This window comes from Oculina patagonica, chromosome 5 (assembly GCF_052425735.1).
Source record: "Oculina patagonica isolate OP01 chromosome 5, crgOcupat, whole genome shotgun sequence".
In the NCBI taxonomy this organism is placed as follows: domain Eukaryota; kingdom Metazoa; phylum Cnidaria; class Anthozoa; order Scleractinia; family Oculinidae; genus Oculina; species Oculina patagonica.
Window position 1 is genome coordinate 23351307 of NC_135762.1, and position 17563 is coordinate 23368869.

The window sequence follows — 17563 nt, forward strand, 5'->3', positions numbered from 1 at the left end:
CCTTAGCTTATTATTTAAGCTTCCTAAACTGCTACATTTTGCTTGTGATACAAGCTTACGTGACAAGTTGTAGTTCATCATCATTTTGCCACTTCATGCCTTTAACGCACCTTGCGTGACGCAAATTTTAGGGGTTTTCACTTTCTCGATAGAATTTTTTGTGGAGGAGTAAAATTCGTGGTTAAATTGCATTGCTCTCTAGAATATCTTAAGTTTCCAGCTTTCTGGAGTTTTTTTGATACACGTCAAGAAGAGGAACATTAGATCAGCACAAGAGAGAACGATTGGAATTAAAAAACGTTCTAGAGTATTTCTTTTTCTGATGCAAAGAAAGAGGAGATTACAACGCGCTCGGGATGTATTGGATTTGAGCATTGTTATGCTACCAAGAAATCACTGCGTGCATTTCAACTATAAACTCAAGCTTCATGTATATACCAACAAAATTAGGTAACGACTTGTGTGTATCACACTGAAGGATCAATAAGGGTAGAGAGAGGAAAAAACTAATCACCGTAGTGCTAATCATTATACCCCGCATAGAGCAGTTTTCAATTGAGTGTCGTAAAACCAAAACCAAAGTAATTACTCTGGCCAATCACAAAGGACACAGATAATCCAGTGAACCAATCAAAATTCGAAGCAAATACGTGTAGCTGGCAGAAAGCGCGGGAAAACGTGCGCGAGCGAGTCACGATTGGTTTTGGTTTTACTTCTGATTTGCTGAGAAAGTGGCGCGAGATTTTTAAGCCAATCACTAAGCGTAGTAATGCAAAACCAAAGCAAACGCAATTTACTTTCGACACTCAAGTGAAAACCGCTCTATACCCTGGCATATACCGACAAGCGCATAGCTTTACCGCATTCTCAAGACACAGAACCTGACTACGTGCGACAACGTCGTTCCCAGGGCGCTTTTCTCTAAAGAGGAAGAAGAGCAAAGGGGACGAGGCTGCCTCATGTGATACGCTGTCACGTGCAACGCTTTCACTTTTTACGCTGTCACGTGCAACGCTTTTAGGCGACACCCTGGTATACAAAACTGTTCTTAGTTAAACATCCACACACGCAGTTACTCCTCTTGTTCTAAGATCTTTATTTACAGCGGCATCTAAATACCTCTACATAGTTTTCCTGTTAGGAAAAAAAGCTCAAATATACATGATCAGCTTCCGATAAAACTACTGCGGTTCTACATCTGACCGTTTGTTGTTGTTTTTTTCCATTTCGTCAATGATAAGCTATGTACAATTTCACAAAAATATGAACTGACTTTAAAAAAATACCTCTCTCTTTTTCTGCTTTCTAAAAGTATACTTAAAATGCTCATGCAAGTCCTCCTTTTCCAAGACGAACCCAACTTTTCTGTCTTTCCATCAAAACAAATTACGCCTATTTTTCAAGGGCATAGTTGGCCCGACATTAACTCAAGATTAAGCCAAAACGTATAAAAAGCTAACGCATTTGTCAAAAACAAATCTTAAAAAAGCTAGTAGTCGACAAACTATTTGCTTGTTGTTGATTACAACTTCTCACAATTAATTATTAATTACTCAATCGTTTGGGGAGTCAATTGTTACAACTCGGAATTCGGTCTTCTTTCGTCGACAAACTGAGTCGGAGACAAGGCAGCTTTCGGTAAATCCTCGTGAAGAATCCGAAGATCTTCCGATTCTAATTGGCCAATCGCAAATGGCACAAGCAATCCGAAAGTCGCACTTCGGTTTTTCATCATCAGGAAGCGTCACGTTGCTAAGTAACATCCTGTCAGTCAAAAGGGTTTGTTGCTCGACTGTTTCCGCTCTGTGGATCATACACGCCAAATAAGGAGATGGTTTGTGCTATCATCTCGTCCAGCGGATTCGCTAGCGGAGCTTGTTCTGAAGTCCTCGTAGCCATCGCCGCCGCTGATAATCAACACGTCCCGGCCAGCAGAAGTGCCAGGCGCCGTCGTTGTCGAAGAAGAGGTGTTAATAGTAGTGCTGGACCCTTTATCGTTGGTGTTGTCTTGTGCTCCTTCTTTTGGAACCTCAACAGCAGTAAGAAACCGCACATGTCCCGTATGACCGTGGAAGGAGGCTGTTGCCGAAGGGCAGTTTCGCAGAGAAGCAGTGCTGGCGGTGATTGTTGGCAGCGGTAATGTTAAAACTACGCCTGCGCTAGTGCCAATCCAGAGAAGATCCTTGCAGGCAAGCAAAGCGGTGACGCGTAAACAGGCTGCTTTGTGTTGGCGAATGATCGCATCAGAACCTAACACAAAAACAACAAGAACAACATCAGCAATCATGATACTCACTCACCGGTAATTCTTTAACAGTAGCATATATGGGCAAGATTTTCGCACAGCCCCATAAATTAATTATGCATACAATTTTGTGACTGACTGGGTCTTTTAGTGATTGCTGTTTGTGTATATAGTATGAAATGGTAGCATGCATAATTCATGTATGGGGATGTGCGGAACTCTTACCCATATATGTCATATATTGTCATCATTAGAGTCCAAGGTTTCAAAAAAACAATCTGAAACAACACTATAAGCTATATCAAACGTTCAATGCCTCACGGGCCACAGCCGCTTAGCTCTCTGTGTATGCATTGCGTGCCTATAATGCAAGCAAACAATCTCAACTACAGTTACCTTGGAGCATTTTGTGCACAGGCGGTGCCACGTCAACATCTGCCAGACACTCGTACCGCGTGGCGTGGAACAACCTCACAGCTGAAGAGCTCTGCAATGTAACCCACACACCCATTCCAGAGCTTGCCATGCGGTACACAGCGTGGTCTTTATCCAAGCTACAGCTGAATGACGTCTAAGGGAAAAAAAAACGGGCGTTAGAAAATAAGCTCACCTTCTCTACAGCGTCCTTTCTGAACGCTCTTTGGGCAGTGTTAAAAATTTGGAATTAATAAAAGGCGTCTCACCTCGACTTCTAAGGTGGTCGTGTTGACGATAACAGCATTACAGCCCAGGCCACACCACAGCCGGCCGTGAATGGCTGTCATGCAGGAGACTGCTGCCGACTCTCCGATGTGAAGCATCACGGGATTGCCTACTTCCCATGCACAACCTGTTTACAAAATAGAATGTATCATTGCAGTAAGTTTGCGTTGCGTTACATCGGTTTCGTTCTTTCTCCAGTAGTTATACATTTTTGTCCCTTTCTGTTGTCGAAGAAAACGTTGAACGCCAAGTTCAACACTTGCTAATATATCGTCTTCAAATTAATTTAGCAGAAAAGCAGAAGAAATGGACTGATGCATTTGTTGAGCACTGTAAGTTTTTTCCAAAATCTCATTGCAGTGTGATATAACCAATCTGATTGGTTGAAGGAATGTTACATGTTTTCCCGCGCTTTTAAGTAACCAGTTACAAGTTTTCCCGCGCTTAGGATCGGTTTTATGTTTTCCCGCGCTTAGCACCGGTTACAGCTTTTCCCGCGTTTGGCACCTGCTACATGTTTCCCGCGTTTTCCCGCGCTTGGCACATGTTGCATGTTTTGTTACTTTAGCTTCAGAAAATCGTTCTTATTTAGCTTTGTAAAAAGAACTATTTATTTACCTGGTTGTCTTCTGTAAATGTACAAATGGCCCGTTGACAGTGAAATGAAGACTTGATTATCAACATACCTGAAAGAGATATTTAGCAAGTTGTAAGGATACATCAGTGTTCATAACGTGAAGGCATAATACGTATGGTTATTGACTGGCAAGCAGGGCAATACTTACAAAATGCACTGAATTGATCCAGAATGTTGAAGCTTTAACTTTGATTTCTTGTTTTGTGCTTCCTTCGCCGGATACACGAAAATACTACAACAGTAAAAAGCGCAAGTGTTAATAAAACTAAAGTGCAAAACAAAAGAGTTTTTTTAAAAAATAATTTTATAATAAAGTAATAAGAACATATATTTACCTTCAACCTTATGAGTGCGATAGGGTATTAGTGAAAAGTAAACGGAACTAATTTTTCGCTATAAGCTGTTTGCGTGACTCGCGTGATTCACGTGGTTCTAGTCATCACGCACGGTAATGTCACGCTTACAGACTCGTTATATAAACGAAGACAAGAACATACCATCCGTCCTCTGTCCCAAGCCACACCGTGCAGGCCTCGTCGGTTTCAAAATTCACAATATCCGACAAGCTGTCTTTGAGATCTTCGCTGGCGCGGGAAGACCCCATTCTCCGCTTCGAGTGCTTGCGGGATCCTTTAGTTTTCATCTCATCGCAGCTCGAGTCATTGTCCTCGAATTCAAATACATTTTCGTCTTGGCTGCTATCCATGCCGTCCGCACTTCCGGTTGTTCCGAGGCTACTGCCTTCGGGACTGAGTCGGCCGTCGACGTCGAAGGGCGAGCTTCCGTCGGTGAATTTCCCGCCAAGAAAACTTTCCTGACCCAGTCCCTCCTCGTCTTCGGAGCTGCTGTCAAACGCCATGATGCTCTGAGGTCCGGTCACGTCTTCGTCACTGGCGTAACCCGAGCGAGAAATTTTGGGCGTTGTATTCGTTTTACTGCCTTTCTCGCTTCCCAACGAGATGGACTGAGTGTCAGACTTGGTTTCACTTTCGGAATGGAGCGCTTCCAAGCCGCTGAACTTGGTCCCGGGAACAGGAGAGATGCAGAGGATTCGAGACATGCACACTGTTATGGAACTGAACGGCTGCAAAGTAATACAACGAAAATGGGTGAGCTTTTACTTCATTTAAGCTTTATAAATGAATGAAACTTTAGCTATAATAACGAGTTGAACGAGTATCCTATTAATTTTAAGACAAAGAAATTTTTAAAATGACAGAATGCACGCATGCTTAAAAAGCCAAAAATTGCAAGTGAAGTTGCTTCAGTTTACATGAAACCCCAGTAAAAGCTTTTAGCTTAGTTAAAACTATCTTTTTTATCTCTAGCTTACTGGAACCCTGTAACTAAGATTGTAAGCTGAAAGGTCTCTAAGTCCCTCTGAAGAAACGCTTTTGTTTGCTCCAAGATTCCCCCAATTATTGAAGCATTATTTCAATTGTATCAAAGTCCTGGAATACATTCCTGGGACACTCCTTCAAAGCACGAGCAGGTAAATACTTTTTTGCACAAAAATTGGACCCTCGTTAAACTTTTAATCCTGGGTTAGTGTTAATCGGCTGTCAAACAACCTGGCCCTGATTATAAGCACTGGAGTTATACAAACTTGTGAGGGACTTTGGGTGGAGGGTATCATTTTTTATTTTTATTTTTTACTTATTTATTTGTTTGTTTTTTTGGAGGGGGGGGGGGGAATCAATGGTATAAGCCACCTCCTTGCTTGCAAGAATTCAAAGCAGAGAAATGCCCAACCAGAGACCATACAGAAAACGTATTTGAGATACATAGGTAATAAGTTTCAAATTCTTCAGGTGAACACTCAATGTCTCTGAGAAAGGACATAAATTGAGTGCATAAGGAGAGATTTTGTTTAAAAAGACTTAAGGTGGCTCCATAGGGTTTTGAGATATAACGGCGCGCGCACAAGTGATACCCATCAAGAGATCATTTTCGCGTTATTTTTTAAACTATTTAAATAAAAGCTGCCGAAATATTAAAAACAAGGACTAAAATATGTTGTGCATCATTCTTTTTTAAAATAACGGCCTTTGTTTTTGAGCTACATCTTCTCAAAAAGTCCTATTTTTTGGTGTTTTTATGGCTTTGATCTTAAATTTCTTTAATTTTCTTCGGTGAAAATTTTTGAAATTCTCCCAACGGATTGAATCTGATGAGAAATAACTTTTAAAAACAAAAAAAGTAGGGGTCGTCCAGGTCGTTTTTGCGTTTTTGGCTATTTTGTGTTTTTTTGACTAAGCAAAAAAACTGGCTTACAAATTTTTTTTAAAAAACGGCAAAAGGGGCAGTTAAAAAGGTATCACATCTATGCCAAATTTAAAGGAATTTCACCGAAGGAAACTCTAGTAATTACAAGGGGAAAATTTCTATTTTCGCTCGAATAATAATTACGTCATCAGAATAGAAATTGTCCAAGATCGCTATTTGAGCATGCGCGAACTTTCGAACCATACGAGTTGATGAGTAAAGACGAGCGTTTCCCGTTGTTGTCGGGTTTTGTGCGAATATCTGTTAACCCCAAGGTTGCTTAGAGACATACCTTTATCCTTTATGTAGTAGAATCTCTGAAATTCTGCTCGAAGTATCTCACAATCGCGGAGACTATTTTTTATTTTGTCTTTTGCTTTCGATCGTACGAACTTCAGAAAAGCGGCCAGAAGCACCGCGGACGTTGTAAAAACCTTTTTAGGGTGTTGTAAACTCTTTAATCTGCTCAACACAGGAAAGCACAGGTGTTATTTCATTGGCAGGAAGCAAGTCTCGCGTTTTCTCGCCGAAAATTTCACGCTCGCGTGAAGCCGCCATGTTTGTTTTGATTTGCCGGCATTTCAAGCTCGCCCTTTCGTACCCATTCTTCGCGCGGTCAAGAAACCCTATGGAGCCACCTTAAAATGATTCAATTCTCACCTGAATCTGAGCTCCCATTCTGAGAATGCACACTTGTCCAACATAACCATCACTGTTACAAACCCAAACATCTCCAGAACCACAGTGATTTCCTCTATCAAGCATGTGAGGTACTCGGCAGGGTGATGCACAAGTGAACTAAAACAGTGGTGAACAAGCAGAAAAAAATCAGAAATAATACCAACCAGGGTGTTAATGCTTAGTATGTACACTGGACTCAAGCAGTCTGGGTTCGAGCCCGTTCTTGGGCAAGACACTATTTTTCAAGTGCCTCTCTCCACCCAGGTGTAGAAAATGACAACTGGTGAACTTGTCATCCCATCCAGGGGGGAGTAGAAATACTCCTAGTTACCTCATACTACAAACACCGGGATATGATCCAGCCTATATGGGCTACTAGGCTCAAATGCAGACTTAACTTACGGTATAAATGTTGCAGTGTCGAGACTGCCCTTTTAAACACAGTATTTACAGACATCTTTGTTGCTTAGACTTCAGAGCATGTGCTCAGGCACATAAAACTCCAAGGGAGTTGATTTCTATCTTCCCTGACTTCTCAAATAACACAGTAAAAAGAACCGAATACCTTTTTTGCCAAAATTGACCTCTGACTGAGTAAATTTTTCTAAGAACTGATTTGGAGGGTTCTTTTTCTTCCCAGAAAGAATGGTATAATTATACCTTTTTGCACCTCCTCAGACTTCAAAACATTAGCTCCCTTCAATCAATCTCATCAATATTATTTTTTTCAATGAAGCACTTCATCACACCACGAAAGACATTTTGAGAAAAAACTATTATTTCTTTGGGGGGAATACAATCTTACCTGCATCCCACTTCTTGTCTTGTTGATAGGAATACAGTACTGAAACTCAGGAGGAAATATGTCCTTGGCATAGGCTAAAAAGAAGGATTCAAGGGCATTTAAAGTAAGAATCAAATGTTTGTCAAAAAAAAATTTCTTAAAATAAGATGCTCACCAAGCTTTTGTTTTGCATCTTCAAAGTATGCTTCCCACGAATTTTTTATTTCCGTCTCCAAAAACAAGAATTGAAAATCTTTCTCCTCTGGGCCATCCTCCCTATATAACAAAGACAAAATACGGTATCTTGAGTTATGCACATGCACAGAACAGTACATTCACTCCGAAACAATACCACACACAAGGAGTAAGCATTTGAAGACCAAAGAAAAATACAAAAACCACTTTAAACAACAACAATTCTCGTCATCAGGTCTCAAAATTAAAGGATATCTCTCAGCAAAGTGAGCTCTGCATTGTCACTTGATTACATGTTTGTTTAGTCATGTGACAACAAGTGGTTGAAATGGCAGGTAATCATAGCCTCTATCTCTATTTAACATTGGACATTGGCATCTGATGTAGATGGCTTCCTTGATTTTCCATTTGATGTCTGCGCTCTCTTTGTCAAGGGTCAAGGGTCATTTTTAACCACATGACTTAACAAACATGTAACCACATGTCAATGCAGAGCTGATTTTGCTGAAGAAGACTGTGACATATATAATAGCTTGCTTCAAATTTAAGACCTTGTGACAAGAATTATTATTCTTTAAATCAAACCAAGGTCATGAATGAATGTACATAGTCCCAAATACAATTTGATTTAACAATAAGTCAACAAAGATTCACTCTTCTACTTACTCCGCCTGTGTAACATGCAGTTCTAGCTTGGTGGATGTAGGAGGCTGTAATGGAATTTGCTTCTCAGAAATCTGCCGATTGACCTCATTCATTAGTTCTCGAATAGCACCATCTAGGGTCTAGAAAACAGTACAAAAACAGTAAATTATTTGAACCTTTCACATCAACATTAACACCAAAATAAATTTACAGAAACTAATTTTAAAATGCTGCCTTACAGCCATGATGTGGGCCCCTGGGGGGAAAAGGAAACATGGCAGACTAAAGACAACATGGAGACAAACCGTCAAAAAGGAGAGACAGGCTGGTGGATGAAGAACGTGGGATGAGATACAGGCCACAGCCATCAACACCGAGGGCAGCGTGGAGACAGAATGTGGAGGCCTAAGTTATGCGCTTCTTGGCACAAAGTGGATAGGTGAGGAAGGTGAAGGTAGGAATTTAAAAATGAAATGAGAATAATGGTTTCAAAAGTCAAATAATTACCATGTGTGTTATTGTAAGAGTGTCAGCCAAGATACTGATCTTGCTCAGTAATGACATATCATTGTCAAGTTTCTCCAACTGCTTCTCCAGACTGTTCCGTCTTTGCGCTTCAGGAGATGCTAGATACATAGTAAAGAAGGCAGAAAATTACCTGTGAGTATCACAGAAATAATAACTCTTACTCTAATCAAGACAACAAACAGAATCCACTGAACTGTGAAGGGAGGGCAAAATTCAAAATGTGCCAATATTTCTTGTTTGTTAACACCTTCTCCAGAAGATGTTGTTTTAAATTTTTGTAACACCCAACAGTTTTCTAGGTTGCCTTAGCATATTGCCAATAGCCATAAAAATCTACAGTAGCCACTTATACCTCTGCACCAGTGAAGAAAGGTACTATGAGAGCATATATGTGTCTTGCCTATGTCTGTCAAGTCTTGGACTCTTGATCTTTGGGTCTAACAGCCAATGTTCTGATTATTAACTAGGCCACTTAACCTCTCATATAGAGAAAACACTACTAGAGGAACACTTGATAAAGTAAATACTCACTTTTGTAGACTTCCACACTGTCAAGGTGTAGTCTCCAGAGTAGTTTGTATTTGTTGAATTCAGTACCAGACCCAGAAAATCTAACCAATAACAGTACTGTTAGTTGCATGAAGCTTAAATCACATCAACTAATACTCATGACTTACATGAAGAGCGTTTACATACACAAGTACATTCCAGCTGGATACTTCCGGCAAAACATGAACTACTGATCTAAGACTAAATCATACCAGTTCAAAGTGTCTAGGGCCTCTTACAGAAAATGTGTAAAGGCTGTTGTTAAGGTGGCCATTATAGTCCAGCAGTAATGTTCCATGAATTCCCACCCCCCCCCCCAAAAAAAAATGTCCTCTATAAATAACCCCCACCCAAACCTCAGACACAAAAATCCTTTCCAGAAAAGAAACCCTCCTGAAAATAAGCTCAATTGGGCTTATGTTTAGTTATAGCTCTTAAATAGCGATAAAACTTTTCCGATTGTAAGCCTCTATTGAAGAGACATTGGGCAAGTATAAGCCCGGGGCTTTTTTTTTTCCAGAATTTAATGGTAGCCTTAAAATACAAAATGACTTCACAACCAATCAGAGTGTTGTTATAAGACCAAAATTCTTTAATTGAATACAATTCCCTTCTCTGCCTGTAAATATCATAGTCAACACACTTTCCTATTCTCTTTACATTTTTTCACGCTTATTCCAACATTGAGGTTTTTTCCTTTACCACTGACATGTCATGTCAATACTCTATTTCAAATAGTGTGTCAACCTACATGCTTAGTGAGCCTCTTCTGAGAGCATTAGCCTTTCGCTTGACAGTCGCACAAACCAGCAAGTCATTGAACAGGAACAGGCATCGGTCCTTCTTGGTAATTGTTCCTTTCTGTTTTGATAAACATAGATATATGAATGAAGTGAGTCTTTGAAGACTTGTTCAGTGTATGATTGTATATAGTTGATGTGCTCATTTTTTTCTGACAATTTAATAAAGTCCTCTTATGTTTAAAATGAGGCAAATGTATTGAATGTTAAGACACCATTTATCAACATTTTATGGGTAATTATTATTGAAAGGCAATTTTTTACTTACCACTTCAGCGACTAAATCTTGGCGTATTAATCGCCGAGTGGGTATCACCAACTGTCAAAAGAAAAAATTTCATTTAATTACCATTTCTAAATTTATTAACTTCAATCATGTACTGTGACAAGATAAGTAACAACTAATATTCAGAGACTTGTAACTTCACTTTTAGAGGGCTGCTTCTCTTTATTGGTTGTTCTACCATGTAATTGCAACCATTTTTACCCATTTTGATTGCTCTGTTCGGCTACCTGAAACTTGTAAATCTTGACAAAAATATAAACAAAAAACAAGGATAAACAAAACAGAAATAATATAATTACATTTGTCATCCCTTCAATAGTTGCTTCAAGATCACGCAGCCTCTCAGCTTCCCTCTCTGCTTGATCAACTTCCTTCTCTCCTCGGTTCATTCTATCTGCTAATGTCTTTATCTCTCCCAGTGCAAGCTGAAGACTTCCATGATCTGGGTGATCATGAGGAGTGTGTTTTATCATGTCCTGAAAATACGGGAGATGAGAAAAACTCCCTTTAGCTTGTTTTACTCAAAATGTAGCAAAATTCAGGTATGCAGACCCCTTGGGACCAGAAAAAGTGCCCACTTAGGAGAGCTGTGTACTCATGGGAGGTGTTTGTGTGTAGCTGGGACCATGACCAAGTGTCTTTTTACAGGGGGTGTCTCAGTGGCCGATCTAGGGGAGGGGCCCAGGCCCCCACCTTATTTTCAGACCCAAACCAAGGTCTGTCAAGAGAGAGCCCCCCTTCTTATTCTTGGAGTCTGGATGATCGGCCCTCCCACTTACCTGAAGGCCAGGATCCACTGTGTCTGCCTAAGGGAGGTGTTTTGTCAGGGGAGATTCGACTATCATTGTTTATGTGATTGTGGTACAGTATAAGTGTAAATTGTAATTGAATGCATTCTATTATCAATAGCTTAGCAAAGCTGTACACCTCATGTACTCACCTTCAATATTAGTTCATATCGTGGAATTCTTTGCACTGGCATGATCATCAAGTCTTGAAGGGTCAGTTTTTCTTTGTGATCTCGGGAACATTGCTGAAAACAGACACACACTTGTGAAATTCTTCACCAATATGCCTTGAAAAATTAAACAAAAATTAATAAGGAGGTAGTAAAAAGATATGTCCAAGGTAACAGAAATGCTATTTTACAGTACCTCCATGTATCGTGCAAAAGCTGGTCTGGTTACTGTGGCCACCCTTACTGCAGCTCTGGCTTGCAGAAAGTGATTTATGAAGGCACTGTAGGCATCCACTAGAAAGCACTTGGTAAACTAGTGACAAACAAAAGTAAATAATGAGTGCTTTGATACAAAGAAAGATGTTTTGAATGTTTTAAAAATTGCAGAAGGCATTTAATAGAAAAGTGTTCATGACCGCGCTATGGTCTTCAGCTGTAAGGGGCCTGGTGAATAAGCATGTTTCAACAGTTATAATCTCACAGAAATTCAACCCCTTGACTCCCACTTGGTGTTATTTCGACTTAGCAAGTACAACATAAATCACTTGCTTCAGCAAGGTCTTACCGATGAAACAAAGATATCACCAATCTTTTGCTTGTCATGCCATTCTGACACTCTGGCCTGTAACTGCTGGAGGAAAAACTCATGACACAGGAGGATTTCAGGGATTTGATAGAACATTTCATCCACTTGTGCTGCCTCAACTATCCCAGCATTTTCTTGCTTCTTCAGTGCCTTGTAATAACTCTGTTAGAACAATCATAATACACTGATTTAGTTTAGAAAATCTTCCCCTCAATTTTATCTTTTCAAGTAATGTTTTTACAGTCGTGTAGTTACATGTAGCAAGTACTTATTTAAGCTATATTTAGTGTATTTCCCATGGCCTGTACTTCATAGATGTTGTAATTAAAATATTGCCAGTCCATTGACTCTTGACATCAATAGGACATATTAACACTCGAATAAAATAAATGAACCCAGACCTGTCCCATGTTTTAGACTGGTTCCATAATTACCCTGCATTTTTTCAGAGTGCATGGGAGGCGCAGTGGCCTAATGGTTACCGTATTTACTCGAATAAGCGCCGCCCCCTAATAAGCGCCGCCCTCGAATAAGCGCCGCATTTGGGACAAAAAAGATAATAAGCGCCGCCCCCAAATAAGCGCCGCAGTCCCGATGCGGCGCTTATTCAAGGAACTCCGTTTAGCTTAAAACAACACTACAAAGGAACTCTAAAACAAACTTGGACATTTCTTTCTATCAAAAGCGATGTTTTGCAGTTCAAAGTGATTGTTTTACCGCTTGCCCATCAGTTTTTCTATCCAACATTCTTACAAGAGTAGTACTGTAGATGTTGTGAGGGCCGCAAACGCCAGGACAGCTAGCGCTTCTTCTCTCTTCAGCAAGAGACGAAGACTGACAATCAAAATATGCTATTTTCAAATACTGTAAAAGATTAGATTCTTTGTGGCGACCAAATTTTAAATAAGCGCCGCTCTCAAATAAGCGCCGCACTTGATGCAAGAAAAATTTAATAAGCGCGCTTATTCGAGTAAATACGGTATAGCGCCGGACTCCGGATCGAGCCGTCCGAGTTCGAGCCCCGGCTGGGGTCACTTGTGTTGTGTTCTTGGGCAAGACACTTTACTCTCATAGTGCCTCTCTCCACCCAGGTGTATAAATGGGTACCGACGACATAATGCTGGGGGGGGGGGGACCCTGCAATGGACTAGCATCCCATTCAGGGGGGAGTAGAAATATTCCTAGCCGCTTAATGCTACGGAAACCAGGATAAGCTCCAGCAGTGTGGGCCGCTTGGCTCTTGGCTTCTCCTCCTTCCTTTTCAGAGTGCATCCTTGCCCTTGGGCAAGCTGGAAAATTAATTTTTTTGCACTCTGAAAGTGTACATTGTTTGTTACCCATGACTGAATACAACTCCCAGTTTATATTAGCATCAGATTAAGCGTAACATATTTCCCGCTAAAAATAGTTATTAAATAACCGGCACGCATACATGCATGCACAGGCGATGACGATTTACAATGATCCCAGAAATTGCATTTTTCTTATTCATTTTAATTTTTATTTGCCTTGACTACAAAACGAACCTCCAATGCAATACATTACAAACTTACAGTATGATAAGATAAATACATTAAATCATTATGAACTTCGTCATTTAGCAACAGAAAGGCCCAGGATTGTTTTACACACCTAGTCGATACTGAAGATTGTGTGACACTACCGTATTGAAATGGTCTGAAATGTAATGAAGTCAACACCGCTTACTAGAAATAGGGTTGAAGTTCTTTCTTAATTTCTTAATTCTTAATTCTGGCTTCTCGTACAAATAGGAATACAGATACCGTCACTGTTTTGTTTTTAATGGCTTGAGATAAATACCCGAATAAATATTATCAAAAGCAGTAAAATGAAGATGGCGAGTCGCGAAGGGAAAAGAAAAGAAAATTAACTTAAACTTAAATATTATCGACAACAATGCACGTCAAAGCAAACAAAGATTTCAGATAGCTCACCTTTGCAATCTAATCAAGATACTGCTGCCATCGGTCTCCCTTTTGGAAAGGTTTCAAAAGTTATGACACTACCGTATTTACTCGAATAAGCGCCGCCCCCGAATAAGCGCCGCCCTCAAATAAGCGCCGCATTTAGGACCGAAAAGTTAATAAGCGCCGCCCCCGAATAAGCGCCGCAGTCCCGATGCGGCGCTCATTTGAGGAATTCCATTTGACTTAAAACGTCACAGAAAAGCAACTCTAAACAAACTTAGACATTTCTTTCCATCATCAAAAGTGTTGAGATTGTTTATCTGCTCCCCATTATTTTTTCTATCCAACATTCTTACATTACCTAGTTCTGTAAATGATGTAAAGGCCGCGAACTTTGCCAGGACAGCTAACGCCACTTCTCTCTTAAGCAAAAAACGAAGATTGGCAATCTAAAGACGCTATTTTCAGTTACTTTAAAAGATAACATTCTTTGTGGCGTCCAAATTTTAAATAAGCGCCGCCCTCAAATAAGCGCCGCCCTCGAATAAGCGCCGCACTCGAGACGCGAAAAATTTAATAAGCGCCGCGGCGCTTATTCGAGTAAATACGGTAACCGGCCTTCACTCGTCAAATTCAACATCAGTCAAGTTAGTCTGCCATCACGTATGCCGACTACGGTAGAAAAGTTCTTTAAGCGAGCTCACAATTATCCAGTACATCATTCTCCCTTGAACCCAAAACTCTGTTTAACTGTACGTTAGAAATCAAACGCGTTTTGCCGATGGATGCTCTTAAAGTTGATTCAGTACTCATGACAGTCAAAGATGGCGTACCAAAACTGAGTAAACAACAAAGTGCCTAGTTCCCAGTGCTACTCGGTTGGAGTAATCGTAACATTGCCCGTCCACGGGCCACAGCATATAGGCGTTGCGTCACCGCCTAAAAAGTAACAATGCATGTCACCTTATTGCTATGGTAACATCAGTGCAAGCAAAGCATTTTGATGTGGCATGGTATTGTTCCAAAATTTCGAGCTTGTTTTTGTTTGTTTATTTGTTTACATATTTTGATTGGCAGGTGCTGAAGTATGCTCATGACTGGATTGCAGGATGACCAGCTTTCTTGGTGTGTACCTAAAGGCTCGAATTCACTCTTTGTTTCTCGGTGATTCAATCAAGAAGTGACTGGTAATTGGGTCTAGTATACCTAGTGCCTCAGTGCTTTTCCTTGGGAGTCCAATCTGCACTTGTCATGCAGTTTTAAATGATATTTTTAAAAAAGTAAAGTACAACTAAAAGTACAAGCTTAACTACTGTAAAATTCCTATCACCCCCTCCAGACAACCCTATCCTGGTTATATCTAGATATTGGTAACTTAAGTTCAATTTATTTATAAACTTGTGTATTACATAGTAAATTAGCTTCTTAATTCAATTTTAGTTCATCAAGGATAGCATTGTCGCTGTCATTTTTAAATCCTTTACAAGTTAGGGGTACACTTTTATGAAGACTTGTTTACTGCAGATTGTTGTGTTTTAAGGAATATTACATGTACAGGAATTGACAGTTGTACTGTTAGCAGTAAAATGTCTGCATTAACAAAAACTTCTTTTCAACTCAATGTTCAATTCTTTATTTACTTATAAAGATCTTTTGTGATTTATTTTCTTGCATAAGCCCTGTTTGACACTAAATGCTACCATGAACCATGCTACTTGTTTTGGGGCCAGTATTTTTCTGCAATTACAAAACTTAACACATTTTCCCTGCCACTATAGTCATTCCCTCTACAATCAAATCACTTGTGAGAACATCATTCTGAATAATTCATTCACCTCTCATCCATCGCTCTGCTTCCTGCATGTCCACACATTAAGCTCTCGCCATCAAAATGTATTCATTGGTCAATATTTATTCAGACAATAATTAATCCTGTCTAGAAGAGCTGTTTTGAAATGGTCTATGGCAAATGCAACATGCTCATGTACACGTAAGCTCAAAAAACTTAAATTACTATCTAATCAATAAAATGAGGTTTTTGATTTTGACAATACACTAGTACTGAAGCTGTTTTAAGCAAACTTGACACTTGATTGATGTTTTTTAATGTAATGGCATGTCTCTCTTACTAACTAAAAATTCAAGTAAAATTAACATTTGCCTGTTTGATTTAATCACTGAAGAAAGCTAGCAGATTATTTGGCAACTAAATTTAATTAAAACATTATGATTATAAACTAGAATTGTGTCAGTGGAACTGTATAACAGAGATATTTTTCACAGAGAAGGTCACTGATCACATTTTAATGTAACATCAATGCCACAAGAATTCCAAGCATTCTGTTGACAATGTGCATTTTGCATTAACGGCTCTCAATGACTACACACATCAAACAACAGTTCAATCCGTAATGGCAACAGTGGCCGAGTTCCGCATTTTTTGCTTTATTGGCAATGTTCATTGGCTTAGTCATTATCCAGCTCTTAAGCCTGTGCTCGCAGTATAATGCGAAAACAATACAAAACAAATTGAGTGGTATACCACTAATGTCAACAGGAAATGAAAACATGCAAGGAACAAACAGACAAAGGTCTCCTTCTACAAATGGAAACAAAATAACCAACACTCCGAGGAGCAGACAATAATTGCTGATTGTACAAGAGCATCCAAGCCAAAGAAAATGATATCAGTCATTTAAGAAGTAAATAACATCAGTCTGTAGTTTACTGATGTGATCAATAAGTTAGTAAATTTCCTGTACAAGTAACAACCTTTACCCAGATTGCATGACCACTTATGTAAAGATCCCTTCAGCTAATTACCCTACACATTATCGATCTTTTCAATTCTTATCCCATTTGCAATACAATACTCTTCTGCATTCACCTTCTCAAGTGTTTTACAATGGACGGAATTCTTGGTATTTCAGCCCAATTGTAATCAGTAAGTCAACAGATTTTTTTGTAGAAAATGCGTTTTTGTACAAAAGTGTGTACTTTAAGACATGTTTCTTTCATGAGGGTCAATCCCTAATTTCAACTGCTCCAACAAAGATTTTACATCACTGCTCTACAATTTCAGGTTTATCAGAAATGCCAATCAGAAGTTCAATTATATTTAGTCTTGGGAAATTACAAGAATTAGAAATCTGTTATCTAAAAATAGGCTTATACACTTAAAGCCCATTATGACCTTCTTAGGAAAATTGTTTGAAACCTATCCGGTATCCTAAGATAAAACCAATTAGCCATTTCATAAAAGGAGGATTATCATCCAAATACATCATATCTTTCCTTTACACACAAAATCCTTGAGAGGTTAAATTGCTTTAATTAAAACGATCCCAGTGTAGGATTAAAAGGCCAACGGTTGTAACGCCTTTTAGTTATGAATATTAATCCTGAAAAAACTTTTCTTTGGCTTAATATCAAGTGAAGAGTTATGTTTGTAATTGGATTGCACTCTACTTAAAAGCATACACAAATTCTTTTCGTGCAGCTACCCCTATGCTTTATGGCAATTTCAAACATACAGGCAACAGAACACTGCAGATGAATAATGAAAATTTTCACATGTTTGGAGACACATAATAAACTGTCAAAATAACAATTATTGTACTGAAATCTTAAATACTTTTTATCCCTTATCCCTAAAACCCTAACAGACCCTCTTGACTTTGTAGTCTGGGAAATAAAGGCATCCATTTTTTTATATTTTTTTTTAAAAATTCATCATTAAATTTTCTAAGGACACATAACAATGAAATATAATTT

The 17563-nt window shown here is 39.3% G+C and overlaps 1 protein-coding gene and 1 long non-coding RNA gene across 2 annotated transcripts in view; one reads left to right on the plus strand and one right to left on the minus strand.

The window, feature by feature from the left end:
* Window positions 1-1076: 1076 nt before the first annotated feature.
* Window positions 1077-17563, minus strand: part of LOC144653385 (uncharacterized) — a 37829-nt gene continuing 21342 nt past the window's right edge. Inside the window, exons 5-22 of the mRNA XM_078513364.1 lie at window positions 11841-12023; window positions 11472-11588; window positions 11258-11350; window positions 10617-10793; window positions 10300-10350; window positions 9983-10092; window positions 9214-9293; window positions 8662-8780; window positions 8176-8294; window positions 7490-7590; window positions 7336-7409; window positions 6510-6647; window positions 4082-4668; window positions 3733-3816; window positions 3566-3633; window positions 2929-3074; window positions 2642-2816; window positions 1077-2250 (exon numbers count right to left, since the gene is read on the minus strand). Of these exons, the coding sequence (XP_078369490.1) occupies window positions 1811-2250; window positions 2642-2816; window positions 2929-3074; window positions 3566-3633; window positions 3733-3816; window positions 4082-4668; window positions 6510-6647; window positions 7336-7409; window positions 7490-7590; window positions 8176-8294; window positions 8662-8780; window positions 9214-9293; window positions 9983-10092; window positions 10300-10350; window positions 10617-10793; window positions 11258-11350; window positions 11472-11588; window positions 11841-12023 (2862 nt within the window). The 3' untranslated portion in view covers window positions 1077-1810. The remainder of the gene's footprint in view (window positions 2251-2641; window positions 2817-2928; window positions 3075-3565; window positions 3634-3732; window positions 3817-4081; window positions 4669-6509; window positions 6648-7335; window positions 7410-7489; window positions 7591-8175; window positions 8295-8661; window positions 8781-9213; window positions 9294-9982; window positions 10093-10299; window positions 10351-10616; window positions 10794-11257; window positions 11351-11471; window positions 11589-11840; window positions 12024-17563) is intronic.
* On the plus strand, window positions 4562-16560 carry LOC144653405 (uncharacterized). The gene is made up of 2 exons (XR_013570736.1): window positions 4562-4693; window positions 14867-16560. It is a non-coding gene; the product is annotated as an uncharacterized LOC144653405 (long non-coding RNA).